Source organism: Danio aesculapii, chromosome 9, assembly GCF_903798145.1.
Source record: "Danio aesculapii chromosome 9, fDanAes4.1, whole genome shotgun sequence".
Classification (NCBI taxonomy): Eukaryota; Metazoa; Chordata; class Actinopteri; order Cypriniformes; family Danionidae; genus Danio; species Danio aesculapii.
The window spans coordinates 48,750,478-48,769,495 of record NC_079443.1 but is presented as its reverse complement, the minus strand read 5'-3'; the positions used below and the strand labels follow the sequence as shown (position 1 = coordinate 48,769,495).

The 19,018-nt window shown below is 38.6% G+C and overlaps 1 protein-coding gene across 9 annotated transcripts in view; it reads left to right on the top strand.

Annotated features, from left to right (window-relative positions):
* The window catches only part of tns1b (tensin 1b), a 549,979-nt gene that overhangs the window by 470,516 nt on the left and 60,445 nt on the right, over positions 1–19,018 (top strand). For 7 of the 9 annotated variants that reach the window (XM_056465911.1, XM_056465908.1, XM_056465910.1 and 4 more), the window contains 4 exons: positions 1,264–2,715; positions 7,529–7,612; positions 16,587–16,771; positions 16,860–16,998. In XM_056465911.1, the coding sequence (XP_056321886.1) occupies positions 1,264–2,715; positions 7,529–7,612; positions 16,587–16,771; positions 16,860–16,998 (1,860 nt within the window). The remainder of the gene's footprint in view (positions 1–1,263; positions 2,716–7,528; positions 7,613–16,586; positions 16,772–16,859; positions 16,999–19,018) is intronic. The other 2 variants (XM_056465912.1, XM_056465913.1) reach the window with 2 other exon arrangements.

Here is a 19,018-nt window from a genome sequence, read left to right as displayed (position 1 = left end):
AATGTCATTTAATGTTGCTATTGGACATCAAAATAACGTCCTTAGACACTTGTTAGACATTGAATTTTGGTCACCTGGCATCTCAACCTAAATCTAACCTAATATTAACGTCTTATGTCATTGTGTGCCTGCTGGGCAATAACTAAATGCACTACAGAATGTTACGTTTACACACATCCACAAATTACATGTAAATGCATCAGCTTTTTACAGCATAATACTCACTACTCACTACTCTTGAGTACTTTTGAAAGGGCTACTTTTTACTCATACTTTGAGTAAAATTTACAAAAGATACTATTACTTGCACTACATTTTTACCTAGCTATGATTTTTCATTACTCTTTCCACCACTGGTGTTTTGTCTGCAGAGTTACAACTGGGGTCCAAAACAAGATATTTTTAGATTAACTATACCTTGAAGCTTGTGTAATGCAGTGATTTACTGCAATGGTTCGAGCTGTTGTATTGCCGAATGTACAATATTAATTTTACTGTGATGTGACCACAGTGCAGATGCCCGAAATACACTTTAGCCTACCAACCTGATATTTATCGGCTCTTCTGTGCCTTTTGGAATTTGTGTGGGCCCTTTTGGTAAAAAAAAAAGATGCATATAATGATTTTCAGCCTTTTGTTTGGCAAGACAATTGTGGTTATCAGTGAAATTTAATCCCGGTGTACCACAGTCCTGCAAATTTTTTATCTAAACTTGCATTTTAGTAACCTTTAGACCTTGATTAGCTTGTTAACGTGGATTTAGTTCAGGTTACAGGTTGATGCTCTGCTGGACTGCTCCAGGACTGAACTTGCTCACATGGGACAAGATATGCTGCATAAATGCTAATATTAATTTGCTACTTGTGTTACCATTGTAGTGAAGAAAGTAACTTTATCTACGGTTGAAAATGGATGCATGAATAATGTGCTAAATGTTACTTTAACTGAAGGAGTATCTGGTAGAACCTAATTATTGAATAATGTGATGCATAAATGTGCCCAAACTCAGTCCTGGAGAGCTGGTCTCATGCATAGTTAGGTCCAGCTTCTTTCAACACATCTGCCTTAAAGTTAGTATACCTAGAAAGAGCTTTATTAACTGATTCAGGTGTGTCTGATTGGGTTGGGAACTAAACTCTGCAGGACACCGGCCCTCCAGGACTGAGTTTGGACACCCCTGACTTAAGCAGTCCATAAAAGAGCTTAGTACTTATTTGTGTATATATGAAAAATGTACTAAAGCATTTTTTTAATCTTCTACAGACGTTATTCACACCGAAGGTCCATTGGATGGTAGTCTCTACGCTAAAGTTCGTAAGAAAGAGTCTCTAGAGGGAGGTGTCACAACAAACGGTCTCCCAGCTGTGGTTGACCACACATTACCTGCAGTAGACCACACTCTACCACCAGTTGACCACGCCTTGTCTGTAAGCAGTGATTCAGGCAACTCCACAGCGTCCATCAAGACTGACCGCACAGATGAAGCCAGCCATCAGCCGGCGTTGGTGAGTCAGCCGTCTTCCCAGCCCCTCAGCCCAGAGGAGAAGCAGGAGCTGGACCAGTTGCTCAGTGGTTTGGAAGCACCAATGCATCGCACAGGTTACCAAAGCAGCCCTGGTGGGGGTGGGGGTGGAGGTGGAGGTGGAGTCCTACATCTAGTCCCCGCACAGGTTCACGTGAATGGCCACAGCAACCTAGACAGAGAGACAGATATCCTTGATGATGACCTGCCCATCAGCCAGGAGGGGAACAGTGTGGACAGTCTTGGAACTCTCTCGTCTTTTGAGGGCAGAGCCACTCCTGCGGATCTATACTACCAATCAGAGACGGTCATTAATGGACAAGATATGCCATACTTGGAAAAGAGTGTCCATGAGAAAATGCTAGAGCCCAGAGTCCATAGCTCATCATCTGTCCAGGAGCACTTGGGAGCCCCTAGTGGGTATGCCAACCAGAATGGCAATATCTATCGATCTCAGTCATTAGTGGCAACCCCAAACACAGAGCAGAAGTACATGCCCAAAGCTCCAGCACGCACAACCAGCAGTAGGGATGCCGTGCAGAGACTGAATGTTTGGCAACAATATGGTGTACCAGAAGTCCCAGTCACAGATGGGGTCACCTTCAACCCGGTACTACAATCCCACAGCCTTCCGGAGTTCCCTCAGATGGCATCTCAACAAGAGATTGAGCAGTCCATTGAAGCCCTTAACATGCTGATGCTGGACCTTGACCCAGCACTTACTCAAGTACCCAAATCCCACAGTGCCCCATCTGGAGAAAGTGGTGTGGTTACCACCCAACCATCATTCTCCCAAACTCAAGCACGTCCATCCTACCAGGCTGACACTGCTATTCATGACCGTGGTGGTGCCTCTTCAATGGGATACCCGTTGACCTTTCAACAAGTAGCTGCAGAGCCTTCACAACCCACCATGAACCAGCAGAGGCCCACAACTACATCCCAGAATAGCGAATTCACTTCTGAAGCAGGAGGTCAGGCGCCCATGTCCCAGTCCACAGTGCCTTCCACCACCTTTGGAGTTCTCCAGTTGAAATCCCTCAACATTTACCCCTCAAGTACCACATCCCAGTCCCCCGAGCCTCAGGAGACCCAGCGTAGCTACTCTTCTTCCTCATCCCCTCTTCCCAAAGAGTCTGAACCAGATGATAGCAGCTACAAATTGGAGGGTCTTGTTGCTCACCGTGTAGCTGGTAAGATCAACCTTAAAATACCTTTTTAACAGTCAGTTTACTTGCTCATATGTACAATACTAATGATTTGTTGATCAATAAAAATGAGTGATAACTAGTAAAGACTTTTAACCATTAGGCTGCATTGCTTCACCATATTTTTAAATGTAGAAAATGATAATTGCATATATATATCATTGGAACTATAGTAAAGGAATTCATCTGTATGCTTGTCTTGAGTGCTTGATCTGAGGTTGTCTTAAGAGCTGTCTTTTACATTGAAGGCGGTGCCTTTTTTGGTGGAGTTTCTTTGTAGTCGTTGACATAAGCACTGTGAGATCACAAAGAAAGCTTTGTCCAAAGTGCTTCTGGCTTAAGCCTCAGTATCAGACCACATTTCTTTTTTGTGCCAAACCAAAACTGAACATTTGTACATTACATCTGGAAAGCTGCCCAAAGAACTGAGGGCTGCTACAGAGCAGTGTACTTTTTCTGTTTAAATGATCTGTTCAGCTTAAAAGTTTTTAAAAGATTTTCCTGGAAGCACATTTTTTTCCCTGAGTGACTAATGGTAACTTGTCAGTTGTCTGTTGATCAAGTCTTGTTTTGTTGCATACTAAATTCACCATGACTTGCTTAGTTGTGAGTTTTAATTACATATATTACACTGCTGATTGATCGCACAACTCAAAATGTTATATACGTATATATGGACTTCCATTTAATCCTCACCAAGTATCTGCCAAAAACTTAAATGGAAACCATATTCACTTAAACGAAGGCTGATGCTCTGGCTCACCAATGCCCCATGGTGGTAAAGTTTTATAGTTACTGTGCCTTCCTTATCTTTTTATTTTACAAAATCAATGTTTAAAAGCATCGGACATGTTATGAAGGTTGTATGCTGAGAGGAAGTGCTCTGATCTGATCTCTGATCTATCAAACAAAAGCCACCAATACTACAGTAGTTTGAGAACTCTGGAAACCTGCAAGGGTTTAACTAAGACAATGTCAAGCTCTCATGGACTAGTCAACTAGGTTTCTGTTTTATTGCAGACCAATGCTTAGAAGTGTTGTTGACTCAGCAGAGATAAGTGCTCCTCTAATAGTAAGGACAGCAATAGTAGGAAACTGCTCTCTTTCTTTATAATCTTCCTTTAGGTCCTTGCTCCTGACACAAGTTCTTGCAACACTGATTAGAGAGCTCTCAGTATCTAGTATTGGGGTTTGGTTATCAGTCAAGTCACTAACTAGAATTAGGGGAACACTTTGTCTATATTAACCATCCGCGAACTTGTCTCAACAGATAGAAGTGTGTTTATCTTACTGACTGAAGAGTTAGTTCCCCCCAAAATAAAAGTCCTGTTATTAACTACTCACCTGTGTATTGTTTCAATTCTGGAACACAGATTAAGGTATTTAAGATGAAATCTAAGAACTACTGTATCCTCAATAGACAGCAATGGTCCTGAGACATTCAAGGTCTAGTAATGGAAGCAAAAACATTTTCCAAACATTCCATGTGACTTCATTCGTTCAACTGTAATTATACGAAGCTCCAAGAACAGGGATCAGGGTGCACGTTTACTATGGGCAGTATTGCCATTCAACTCAGCAGAGCAACAGGCAAGAGGCATATGGCCCGTAGTGATCATGCACCCTGATCTGACATGGGAGACATTGGTATCCAAAGTCATTTACACATTTGTAGGTTTCTTGGCCTACAAATGTGTTCTTGGAGCTTCATATGATTACATTTGATCTACTAAAGTCATATGGAAAGTTTTGACAATGTTTTCAGTATTTTCTGGAATTAACTCTTTAATGTGTATGATCACACCAGTGTGATTAGAATGTTTAGTTCGTCACATTATAATTTGCCAAACTGAAAGCCACTTCCTGCGATGGCTGAGCCAGATAGAGGCGCCTGTCATAAATCACAAATATACGGTTATTTTCAAAAAAATTGATTATTTTAAGGTTCAAACAAATAATTACTCATACGTACTAGTAAAATGTAACATTTATTGTTTGTAAAAATACACACTGATATCTATGAAGATGGCTATAATAATAATTTTACACATAATCGATGACACCGTGGGCTGTTCAGATCAGATATACACTGTTTAGGTTACTAGAAGGTTTACTCAATTCTTCTTCCAGAAAAAAGCACTGATTACTTTCAAGTAATTTAGGAGAAGTTGATGAGTTAACATGTTGTAAATCCAGCAGCCTCCACTAACATGGCGGCACCCATTGCTCGTCATAAATCAAATATTATGATCTTTATTAAGCTGTTTAAATGAAAGAGTGTGTGTTCTTATTCTTATTTTATTAGATATTTCACAATATATTTACATCATCATGGTAACTTTAAAGCAATGCATTCTAAATAATAAAGAGGGGAGGGGGGCAACGAGACTATTAACTACTCAAAACCATTGCTGTCTGGAGGATATGAGAGAGCTTTCATCTAACATACATTTAATAGTGTTCTGATGATTTTGATGATATCTCAGGGGATCGAAACAACAAGAGAGTAAGTAAATAATAATATAGTTTTAATATCCTTTTGAACAGCAACTGTATGTTATGGCTAGTTAATATGTTGTACCTTTTTTTAGTGATATCAACAAACCTTACTAAACACCATTTGATTTAACCCTTGAGTGATGTTGGGTATAATTTCATCCACTCTGGGTTGATTTTGTGTCTTGATATGACCACAACTTTCTTAGTGTTTCAGCAAATGAAATGCTTTCTGGTGACCAAATCATATTTTGACACATATTTTGGGAAAATGCTTAGAACTTTTTTCCAAAAACTCAACAGTACACTCTGGGCAAATTTACTAGCATTTCAATATATGTCAGTGACTGTTTTTACCAGCTTGAATTCCATTATAATTACATTTTTTGATTGCAAAGCAATGAATATAATAAACATAGTAAGTGTATAAAGTTCATATATATGACTCATATATTTATAGATTTTAATAAAAAAAAAAGTCTTGTGTTGTGAAGAAAAAATTTAATTATGTATGAAAAGCATTGTCAATGCACTGTGATGCACCGAGATATCGAATTGAACTGAATCAATGGCATGATAATCGTAACCGAACCGAACAGTGTAGCTTCACACCCCTAGTATTATTGCACACCCACTATAATTTGCTGTGTTACTCCATAGAACTCCATATTCAATTCAATATGCTTATTTCACGCCATTTTAAAGAACCAAAGCGAGGCTGCGGTGGGAAGAAACCTGGAAAAATAGGACCAGCACTGTAAACACTGCAACAACATGCTGTAGACTACAAACCTCCAGCTGGTGACCGCCATTTCAAAATGCAGAAATGGTGTAAACATCACATTAATATCATTAAGTTCAGTTTAATTTAAACAATTAAAAGCATATTAGGCATCAAACAACATCACAACCTCTTTAGGAGTAATACGCTTAAGTGTCCTCCTAGGCTTCAGTTCATTTCAGCAGGTAAACACCATGGGGAAGCTTTCCTGCTTCAGCCTGTGTAACCCGATGAGCGATAAAACAATGCAGTCCTCTGTAAGTCACCCTAGTGTTCTCTGTAATAGTGTTGGCCCGGTACTGAAGTTTTAAAAATGTCCATTTCCCGGTAACATTTAAGTGCCGCTGAGCACGTTCTTAAACAGCTGATTTGCATAGTATTCACCAGTGCTCAACAAAAATGACTGTGATTGGCCAAGAAGGTCATTAGTTCACCACTCTTCACAGAGTGCAAACACAGATACATGGACAGTGGAGTGCGAAGCAGCCGCGAAGATGAGTAGCGGATCGCTCGTCTGTGTTTGTACTCGGTAAACATCGTGAAGGCAGTGGGTGAACTGGTGACCTTTTTGGCCAATCACAGTCATTTCTGTCGAGCATGTGAACACAATGGCAAATCAGAGTTGTTTAAGAACGCCATCAACAGTGCCTTAAATGATAATGGGAAATGGACGTTTTTTTTAGTGCCGAAATTCAGTATCCTGACAGGTCTAATATAGTAAAACAGTCAGTTCATTAACTTGAGTTTGATAAATGGCATCTAAAACATGCGTTTGGGAAAGAAAACGTTAGCTAACTAGTGCCATTTCCTTTAACTTGGGGTCTGATGAGGTCTGAAGTCTGATATTCCTTTTTATTTTCACTATCCACTCAGAATGGACCTTCAGCTCACCCGGAAGGCAGTGAAATTATAAATTTGTGTCGCTTTCTCTTCGCTGATAAGATACAAAGCCAGGTATACAACGTTCCTATCTATCTCCAAGCGATTCTTCCGGGTTTCTTCCCACCGCAGCCTCGATTTCACTTTTAAAAATGGCGGCTGCGTGAAATCAGTCTATTCAATTAATCTTTATTTCTATAGCGATTTTACAATGTAGACTGTGTCAAAGCAGCTTAACAGAGAAAAAGCCAGAAACTTTTTTGCACAGGCCTATCTAAACGGTTAATATTGCCAACCGATGAGCAACAGTAAAAGTTAAAAGTTTAAAACAAGAACAACCAAGGATGCATTATTATTTTATGTCAAACTTTGCAATCAAAAACTGTCTTTCTAATAGAAGCCAATGTGGCAAAAACAGCCACTAACACTACAAACTTGAACAATACTCAAGGATTAATAGGTTTGCTATTAGTGGGTTGCTAGCATATGCTAATACATTCTTCTTTCCCCTTCTTTTCCATCCTCTCCTGCTTGTGGAACACCTGCCCTGTCCTCACCTCCACCTTCCCTTCCTTCACTGCATCTTCTTCCTTTACCTCCTGGTCCATCATTCCTCCTTTTTCTCCTCCTGGTGGTGTGCAGAGTACACTGCTCGTATCCGATGCATCAATGACAGCCAGAGTGCTCCCGAGTTGGGCCATCGCCGTCGCTCTCTCTCCTTCAGTGGTTGGTGTCTCTGATGCTCTGTGCTGCCCACTAACATTAACTCATGGTGCTTGTGTGTTATTACTCTCGTGCATCTCTCAATTTCTGCTCATTTCTTTTCCTTACTGACGTTTTACTTCAATTACTGAACTTACAGCTGAAGTTATTTTGTTTATCTTTTTAAAAATATTTCTTAAATGATGTTTAACAGAGCAATGATATTTCTCAAGGTATTTTCTATCATATTTATTTCTTCTGGAGAAAGTATTATTTGTTTTATTTCAGCTAGAATAAAAGCAGTCTTTAATAAAAAAAGGCCCCTTAAGCAAAATTAGTTTTCGGTTGTCTAGTCCCGTGTTTCCCAACCCTGTTCCTGGAGGCACACCAACAGTACATATTTTGGATGTGTCCCTTGTCTGACCTATCCATTTCAGGTTTTTGAGTCTCTTCTAATGTTCTGCTGAGTTGATTCAGGTGTATTTGAATAGGTATTATTATAGGTGTATTATAACAGTGGTTTGTTCCGTAGTAAACCAGTGTTTTCCAACCCTGTTCCTGAAGGCACACCAACAGTACACATGTTCAATCTCTCCCTATTCAAATACACCTGAATCAAATCATCAGAACATTAGAAGAGACTTGAAAACCTGAAATGAATAGGTCAGATAAGGGAGACATCGAAAAGATGTACTGTTGGTGTGCCTTCAGGACCAGGGTTGGAAAACACTGGTCTACTACGGAACAAACCACTGTTATACAATGATTTGCCTAATTACTCTAACTTGCCTAATTAACCTAGTTAAGCCTTTAAATGTCACTTTAAGCTGAATATTCTATCTTGGAAAATATCTAGTCAAATATTATTTACCCTCATCACGGTGAAGATAAAAGAAATCAGTTATAATAAATGAGTTATTAAAACTATTGTTTTTAGAAATGTGTTGGAAAAATCTTTCCGTTAAACAGAAATTTGGGAAATAATATACAGGGGGGCTAATAATTCAGAAGGGCTAATAATTCTGACCTCAACTGTACTTTCACAAAGCTGCAATCAGTTTTACATTTACATTTAGTCATTTAGCAGACGCTTTTATCCAAAGCGACTTACGAATGAGGACAAGGAAGCAATTTACACAACTATAAGAGCAGCAGTGAACAAGTGCTATAGACAAGTTTCAGGTGTTTTAATCTTTTAATCTTATTATTATTGTTTATGATATAGTAATCAGGAGCACAGCCTCGACAGTAAATTGAGCACTCTTAAGGTCTGCATGAACTGGACATTCCTACTGACTGTTATATATATGAAGTAGTGGGGGGTGTTTTATTTTAGTTTAAGAATATATAAGGATATTCTGCCATCATCAGAGAAGGAGCACCATTTTAGAGCAGAAGCTAATTAAAAAATAAATAAAATAAGCAAGAAAACATTCTTTTTCTTTCCTTTTTCTTATTTGCTTCACTTGATAAATGGTGTAAAACAAAATTCAATGGGGGTCTCCATTGAAATAGACATGTCAAGCACCCTTTGTATTGTGTCTGGCGTATACTGTCAGACCCATGAATTTTGACATTTACATGTTATATTTTGTTATCTTCATTTCTTTGCACACTTACAATTAATTATCAGTAGTATTGTTAAATTAAATATCATAAGTGTTGTTTCTGTTTTTAATTCTTAACACACCTCAAATATTTCGGGTACTTTTAAACTGTGCTCAATTTTACTCAGGTAAAAAAAGGGAGTATTCAAAGCTTAAAGTGCTGTTTAAAGGCTTAACTAGGTTAATGGGGTATATGCAAATAGAGTTTTAATTTCAGCCAGCCAACCTCAGTGCTTCCGGTGAACTGTCTTTCCATAAAATTGCCACAATTAAAGGTCTGATTTCTTTAAAAATCAGTGACCTTCACTCCCCGAGAGATATGCAATATAAAGTGGGTCTCAAACTGGACAAGAAGCACTGCATTAAATTACATTTCCCCCTGCCATGTCTTAAAAATATGACCGTTTATTTTACCCCAGAATTTTCAATGGAGTTTCTGCTCTTGCCTGCTGATCCTGACAGCGCTAGCCGTTACACATGAATGTGTAACATCTAAATGATTGCTGAAGTCTATTTAACTGAATGTATTTTAATTACATTACAACATTGATGCTGTAAAAGGAACCTTATGAAAGTTTATCATTGGCTGAAAAACACTAGCTGTGCATATACCCCATTAGGATGACAAGGCAATTTAGGGTAAAAAGGGGGCTAATAATTTTGACCTTAAACCAATTTGAATAAATTAAAAACTGATTTTATTTCAGCCAATACAAACTAAATAAGTCTTATTCTAGAAGAAAAAAAAAATGAAATACTCTGAAAAAATGTCCTTGCTCTGCTAAACAGCACTTGGGAAATACTTGAAAAATAATTTCAATTGCAAATTTTAAGTTTGCTGTATTTTGAAAAATGTTGCCTTTCATTATATTAATATTCCTTCTATGGAGGAATCAACATTTACCATTTTCCATCATTCTTCAAAATATCTTCTTTTGTGCTCAACATAAAAAAGAAACAGATTTGAAACCACTTGAGGTTGAGCTAAATCTTCACTATAAATCTCTCAAAACTGAATTTCCCAAAGTTCTTTTACTATTTTCTTTCATGTTATCTAATCTTTTATCTTCCTTACTAATTTAGCACTCTTCCGTAACCACTAACCTGTGCTGGGATTTTCACCTTGTTTGGGTGGAATAACAGTTAACAGGAGCAAGAGCTCTAGTTTGCTCCTTTATGCCAGTGACCTCTACAAACAAATTGCATTTGTATTATGTGACGAGTTAAAGTTACAGAGTATCAGGACAAAGGCCAGTCTGTCTGGATCAACTGAGCCCATGTCACAAGATCCAGTCTGCCAGACCCGAGGAACAATACAGACACTGGCTTCATTCAAGGACTCTCCTTTACCTCTGTTTTAGCATTTAGATGAAGGACAAAGAGTAATAAATCCTCCCCGAGTCTGGAGACCATTATACAATCCTTATCTGCCGCTGGGGAGTAAACGTCTCGAACGGCTGACAGTCTTCGGTCCCGTTCGAGAACCCATTCAGTAGCCAGATATACCAGGACAAATGTTTTTGTTGGACGTCTTCTGAATCGGATTCAGTCCAGATTGAACAATAGCATAAACGAGACTATGGAGAGAAAGAGAAAAGAGTAATATATCCTGCTTTCCAGTATTCATATCTTATTACATTGAGCTGAAACCCTGAGGATTAAAAGGAGAAACGTTAAATCAAAGAATAAATGTGTGTAATGATTTTGCTGTATACATTTAGGCTTAGTTCACACTACATGATTTTAAGCCTGATTTGAGCCCGATTAGGAAGTCAACGAGCTCACCGACAGATCGGGCTGTGATCGGGAAGAAATCTGCGGGTGCACAGCGCTCACCAGTCTTTATGTGTGAACTACTGAACAATGCATCAAAGAGGCTCGCTGAATCGTTGTCGACACCTCGCAGACGGATATCCAATATTTAGCATGCTGAATATTCCAGAGCAGTCGCCCGGTTGGATGTAGTGACGAGCTGCAGCCAATGAGAGAGCATATCAACTTGAGCTGAATGCCTGTGTGCTCAGGAGCTCATCAGAAACGTCTGTGATTGGTCAGAATGGGCATCGATGCACTTGCTTTATTCTGCGTTAACACGGACACGAGAGTAGGCTATATTAACAGGGAACTATAATTCTGTAACTATTAGAATTACCATACTGCTCATTCTGACCGTTCTCATATAAAATGTCATATTGTCACGTCATATTTACATTCAAAACTTCTATTGAGATATTAAATTTAAGCTCTGAATGCCTGTCATCATATTTGATGACCCCATTACCCTAAAAATATTATATTTTTTGGTAATACAGCCTATAAATATGTAGTTAAGATACTTGAACACACAAAGGTCTGGGCCTTGCTTTCATTTTCACTTTCAAACTAGAGCTATTTTCCAGCACAGAATATGCTGTTTTGAAAGATATATCTGAAGTAAAGGTATGTTTTTGCTATCAGAGAGTTATGTTTATGTTAGCAGGAAGTTGCTAGGCAAAAAAATGCATGCATATTTCAAGTCACAGCGAAACGTAGCAGACATGCAGTCATTCTGACCAATATGGTAATCAAAGGTAGAAATGCTCAGTTCTTTACTTTTTTGTAACTTAAAAAATAACAATGTTAGAAAGAAATACACAGATATTCAGGAAATGTCAGGGAGTTATAGATATGTCCAACAGCAGTGTACATGACTATCGTTTTAATCTGCTGCTGCTGCTTTCAGTATATGGTAATAAATGTCACGTAAAATGGCATTCAATCTCACATTATTAGCATTTAACACTGAATAAAGCACATGAGGTGTACCTGAGGTAATCACTGTCATAACTTAATTGTTGCTGCAGGAAATAGAAGCTGTTTCTAAAATATACATTTCAGGTATTGATTGGAACAAAAACTCCTTTTAATATGGAAAATATTCCTTCTATCACATGTCGTTGCTTTTATATAGAACACAACATAAATCAGCCTTCAGGCTCGATAGTTATGTACACTGCTGTTGGTGTCATCAATCTGGCAACCTGCGATTGCGTGTGTCACACCAGGTGTGAACCATCATTAAAGGTCATTTTTTGCGTTAATATTTTTTGTGGAATTATGTTTAAAATAGGCAAATTATAACTTCAACATAGCACTCAATCAAATTGAATCATATTAGAGAATTGTATTGAGGTGTTGACAAATATTTCATTAGTTTGAGAATCAATGTCAGATTGTATTGTGATGGACATTTATTAATATTTAGAAACTTTTATACCTTCAGTTTTTAGTAAATTTTTATTTTATACAATTTTCAAAATTCTATAATTTGCAAATGATTTCTTTGCAGCTTTAGTTTTATTTTAGCGTTTTATTACCAAATATATTTGATTTCAGTTATTAGTCAAGGCAAGTAATTATATCTAACATCAAATTATTACAGCTTTATTTAAATCAACCAAAGATTTCTTATCATTGTATTTATATAAGTTATTAATTTGCAGTGAAATATTTCATGACAATTTGCCTGTGTAATCTCTGCCTAGCAGTTTCCATATAAAATGTTTTAGTAAAACTATCAGTTTATTTAGTTAATATTGGTACATGTTAGATCATTTAATATTTTAATGCTGACATTCTTATACAGTTAAATTAGAACACAGAAAACAGAATTAAAAAGCTACATATAATGAAGTCGCAAATGAAGACAGCTTTAGTCTTAGACAGATTTAATTTGCTTCTACCATTAAACATTTGAAATAAAAAACAATGTTTTGTATTGTAAAAAAAATGATTCTCTGATTTTAAACCTCCCAGTTACACCAGATTGAATCTATTAGGACAGTGTGGTCGTCAAGGTAACAGCACAGTTTGTCATGCACAGCTGTGGATCTGGCGTACTACATCTGTTTTGCATGTTTCCTCTCGCAAACTTGTCTGAAGCGACACTAGAGGATATAGACCGTCCCAACACATCCAATCACTAGATCCATCGCTTCCCAGACCAGTCAGTTTTTTGGAATCCGCATGTTTGACATTGTCGTAGAAACCGCATGAGTCTGATCCAGGAACGCAAATAGATTACAGATGGAGTGAAAGCGCTCTTTTAAAGACCCTCCCTTTGTGACATCACCACCCTATTGTTCTCAATAGCTGGTTTTGTTGGGCAACCCTCCAAAAATGGGGTCTAAATGCACCCTGAGCATCTGGATAACGTCATGTTTAAGAACAAGGGTGGCCTGCTTGTTCAGAAGTGGAAGTGGTTGATCTTTTTTAACTTGTTTCCCAGCGCACGTGAGGATCAGATGGACTGAGCTGTGGTCCTGACCACACGTATCAATCGTAGGCCGCTCTCAGGGAGCTAGTAAATATTTAGCTCGGTCTGTTGCCCGGTTTCCATGATATTCCACTCACTCCCATCAGAATTTATTAATGCATTGCTCTGTTTCAGAGTGCAGTTGAATGAGGTTATAACGGTGTGCATGCTTTTGCAGAACCCCTGAGATCTGTAAAAGATGTTTTCTGTAAGCTGACAGAGAAAAGTGAAACAGCTCTGCTTAGTGCACACTATAATAAAGAAGACTTGCATTTAAAATGTGGATTGTTGATATTAGGTTGCTAATGTACTGTATTCAATTGGGTTTGTGTTCACATTGGTTGATTGGATGTTGATAGGGTGTTTAGGGTTGTGTTAGTTCACCTAAAACTGAAAATTGTGTTATGGTATTAATCATATATCTTTGTTTGCCTTCAGTACACAAATGAAGATATTTAAGGTGAAATCTGAGTGCTCCCTCATCCTTCGAAACCTATTTCATCAGGTTTTGTTTATTACCAACTCAGCAGGCACAGGACGCCATGATGTCAGATTGAAGTTGTACCCCAGTGTCAGGGGACGTTGCATTTTGTTTGGAAATGAAAATCGGGTTGAGGTCAGAACCCAGCGTCAGGCCGACGTCAATGTCCAACCAAATATCAACGTCTAATAAAGTTTCAGCTTGACGTTGTTTGGACGTTACCACTATGATATCTATCAGACGTTGGATTGTGGTTGCCATACCTGACGAATAAATGTCAGTATTTGACGTCAATATGACACTGGTTTAAGATGTTGGCTCTACATTGGATTTTGGTCACTTTCCAACACAACCTAAAATCAACCAAATATCAACATTATTTTATGTCGCTGTTGAACGTCAAAATAACAGTGTCTTAAGTTGCTGGCTAGACATTGAATTTTGGTCACCTGACATCATGGCCTAAATCGAACCTAATATTGTCTTATGATGTTGTGTGTCTGCTGTGAAGATTCAGATGGTGTAAATAAAACTGGATTGTCAAAGTCGTCAGTTCCTGATTATCTGGCGGCAAATATCAACTGTAAAAATGGAATTCGCTGCAGTAAGAGAATCTGCATGCATCTTTTCTTCATTTAATAAATGGCTTGCGCATCGGAAGGCTATCCTGACATGCAGTGAACACACGGTGGCGTTTGAAGGCGTGAGACACGGAGCACAGACGCTCTTGATTCTGGAGGTAATTAATAATATAACAACGCTAATACTCAATTGGTGAAGGCGTTTTAAAATGCCCAAAACATTATTTCGGATGTTTGTTGCTGGTTTGTCCATTCACACACATTTTTATCCTCACATGATCTCTTATAACAAATTGACATGACCTTGTTTAATGCGAATACTGGAATTTGTTCGGTTAAAGTGTTTCTATCGTAGTTCATGCGCATCTTTTCTTATTAACCATTTAATGCATATAAAAATAGGTGGATGGAAACGTAGCTAGTGTGTTGTGAAAAGGACCCAAAAACGTCAGAAAAATGCTACAATGTATCATTTGTTGCCCTTGGTTTGGACCAAATGAACCGAATTACAGATGTGAAAGCATCCTAAGCTGCCATCGCCAAAAAAGCCTTTTATATAAAGTGATAAATACATTTTAGTAGTTTTATTTTTTATATATATTTTTATGTTTGTATTGTTTGGGTTTTATATTTAGTTTGGGTTTAATTCCATGTCAACAGATTCTTTAAGACATGATGCATTGAATACTTTTTGCCTCCACTGTACCTGCTGAACACTTAATATGTATATACCACTGGTGTAGTCCTAAAAAAATAGGTGGTGTACTATTACCCACCCAATCCAAATTTTAAAAGTAGGCAAAGAAACAATGAAAGTCATTGTATCTTTGATTCATTTGATTTATATATATATATATATATATATATATATATATATATATATATATATATATATATATATATATATATATATATATATATATACACACACACACACACTGCACAGCTGTGGTTTGCTGACTAACTAAAAAACGAGTTCAGGAGTGGGGTTCTGCCGCCGTTTTTAGATCAAATTTAAAGGGGACTGAGGCGATCATTTAGTAGTGTACAGGTAATCGCAAAAGTGTTAGGGGGGCTGAATGGAAATATAGGAGGGCTAAAGCGACACCCATGCTGTTTTATAATTTTACTTGAACGTTTCAGCGAGACATCATTCAGCTGATTTGTTGTAATCTTCGAAAAACTCAAATACTCAATACACAAAATTTGGAAGTCCAATCACCAAAACAAGTGAGTATACCGAGAGTATGATCCTCAGAAGTCGTAATACCCAATCAGCTCGTGGAAAAAAGTAGGCATACTGAGTACACGTGCGTATAGCAAGGACTACACCACTGGTTTATACATGATGTTAACATTTTTACACAACCATATTTTTGTAGTTAACAAAATTACAGCAATGTTAAATTTCAGAAATGTCTGTGTTTTCAAAAATTTTGGAATTTACGGCCTCCAAAATATTTTTTTGTGTGTGTGAATAAATGTTCCAAAACGTGTATATTTCTGTAAACAGGCTCTCAGAATAAAAGCTAAATGAATAAACTGAGGTGCATTTTTTCTGCTTTCGGTTCTTTAGTTCTCCATGTCAGCTTTGTTTTTTCATCACTGTAAGAGAAGGCTTACGCAAATCCAGTTTTATTTACACCGTCTGACTCTTGGTATCAAACAGAACGTGATGAAATAGGTTTCGCAGTCGCTTTGAGGCAATTCCAGAGCTTTATCCTGGAAGTACACACTACCCTAAATCCACAGAGTCTCTCTTAATATTCCAGCTTTTTGTAATCTGGGCTGTTTTGAATGAGAACATTGTTTGTAGCTCCAACAGGCTTTTTATGTGGTGCAAATTGGACGTCAGCGCAGCTTTTGACAGAGAGTTAATTCATCAGAGTCCATTGGCAGCTCTCCATGGATTGTTCAAGGAATATTTTGACATTTGGATATTTCATTAATTTCAAGCGTGATGAATGTGCTTCTGCGGGGCCTAATAGTTATCTCTCATACAGCCGATGACATCGTGTATTTGTTTTCTTGGCAGGACTTCCGTCTGGCGAAATGTCGCCAGATGAGGCTGCAGTACCCGGACGCTGTCGGACCCTCAGTGAGGGCCTTTCCCAAGACGAAAGCCCAACTCGAGGAAGCTCAGTCCGCTCCCCCATTCGCTGCATCTCACCCGAGCTGGCCAATACAATTGCTCTGAACCCTGGGGGGCGGCCCAAGGAGGTAGACCTTAATTATGCCTAAAAACAATCTCAGAAATAGCATGTATGTGTGTGTATATGGATATGTCTCCACTTGTTTTTTCTTTCAGAGGCACATGCACAGCTACAGAGAAGCGTTTGAGGAAATGGATGGAGGTCCCGTTAGCCCCCCTCCAATTGTTGGTGGTGAGGTCCTACCCCAAACCCCTGCCTTCCCTGTCTCGCCACAAACCCCTTACTTCAACATGTGTAAGTTCCCAATTTGGAGGAGGAGGGCGCCATAGAGCTCTAGAATAAGTCTATGCCGGTGCTTTAGGATAGATGTGGTATTACCTGCTCCTTTAGGACCACTCTACACTACAAAGGCAAACTGCTGCAACTACACATTTGGTCAACATTGAGTTCAAGCCTAATATGGGCTTTGTGACATCTGACAAAGTCTTCTTGTACCATTTTAGAAAAAAATCAAGAGTGCCAAAATTGCAAAACCCAAGCAGGTGTAAAAATCTTTAAAGGCATTTTGTTCAGTTTCAGTGTTTGTGTAGATACTCCACTTTGCCTTTGTAAGGTAGGGTACTTGGTGGTTTGAACATTGGTCCTTTGGGAGCAGAATTTGAAACCCTTCTTTAGAGTCAGCCATTGCTGAATTTTGGTTTTGTTCATTTCTCTGGAAAATGTGAAAACGGAGCAAGGAACTATTATGGAGCACATCTCCACTCTTATATAGAGGCTCTGTTATGAAACCTAGTGAACTGTCTATATAGGCCTTATCATAAGTGAGCTTCAATAATGATGTCTATTCCAGAATGTAAACAATATGGTTATTATTTATCTTAGGACAAATTCTAAAACGGCCTCACTTGTATCAGGGGTTTTGAACTCGGTTCCTGGACGGCCTTGTTTAGTTCTAATCCTGCTTTAACACACTTCCCTGTAGGCTTCAAACAAGAGTGAATGACTCAATTAGTTTAATCAGATGTATTTATTTAAGGTTGGAATTAAACTTTGCTCAGCTGAGCTACGACCCTCTAGAAACTGATTTTGGGCACACTCTCACTAAGCACGGTTGCCTTGAACTGCGCCAAAGCGCGCTTGTCCCCCTTCCCCTTTTCCATGATGTCCTGCACTCACACTGCATCTTCACCTTCCAAACCTGAGCACGCTTACATCATCGATGATGCAACTGTTCAGTTTAACAGGAAGAGAAGCGCTCTCGCTTAGCACAGTGGACATTTCGTTAGTTCTATCGTTTTTAGTTGTTTAATATGCAGTAATATGCAGTCAAATATCCCCAACTGTTGACGCTCATGAATTATCATAAAAGTCCTCGTGCTGCACATATTATAGAGTTTGCTGAAGGGGCAGCTGATGTGCAGTGAGGGGTTTGCATTTTTAATCTATGACAGTTCCCGTTCATTGAAAAGTAAGAATGATTAACAACGTCGCGTCTTCAGCTTCGCACTCAGGAGCGCTTTGCACTCACACTACAAGCGTGCCGCACCAAAGCCCAACCGAACCACACTCTGGCACACCTCTTCCAACCGTGCCAGGGCTGGCCAACTGAACAGTGCCTGAGCCCAATTCAGAGCACTCACACTTGTCAAACAAACTGGGAAACGTGCCTGGGCACGATTCGTATAGCATAGTACGAGTGCACCCTTGTATTGTTCAGGGAGTAAATGTATTGCAATCAGCTTTTAGAAAGTTAAGCTGTACTCACACTGCGCTTTTCACCCCACAGACTTCCATTCATACGCATGCGAATGTGACAGACCGGAAATGCAAGCTAGTGCGACAAGTTTCACAGTGACTCTGACCGGCAAAACGGCATCACGTGACTGTGTGCGACCAATCGAAGATCAAAACATGACCTCTCTGGACAAAAGTTTTTCATTCCAATAGAGATTTTTTTTTATGTCTAATCACCTTGTTTAATTCCTCCCACAAACTCACAAACTAGTGTGATCACGGCTTTACCTGTTTAGAGCCTACAAGCCTGAATGACTAAATTAGTTTGATCAGGTTTGCTTAATTAGCATTGGAACCAAACTGTGCAGAGCTGCGACCCTCCAGGAACTGAGTTTGGCACCCCTGACTTCTATTGATCATGGATAACATGTATTGCAATCAGTGTTACTTCAAAATGCCACTTCATTACTGATTACTAGTTACACCATTAAAATCTTCTCTAAATTACTTGTGTAATTGCTTTGTCTGAAAAGTAACTCAATTACTTAAAAAATAAAAGTATCTTTATGTAAATCTCAAC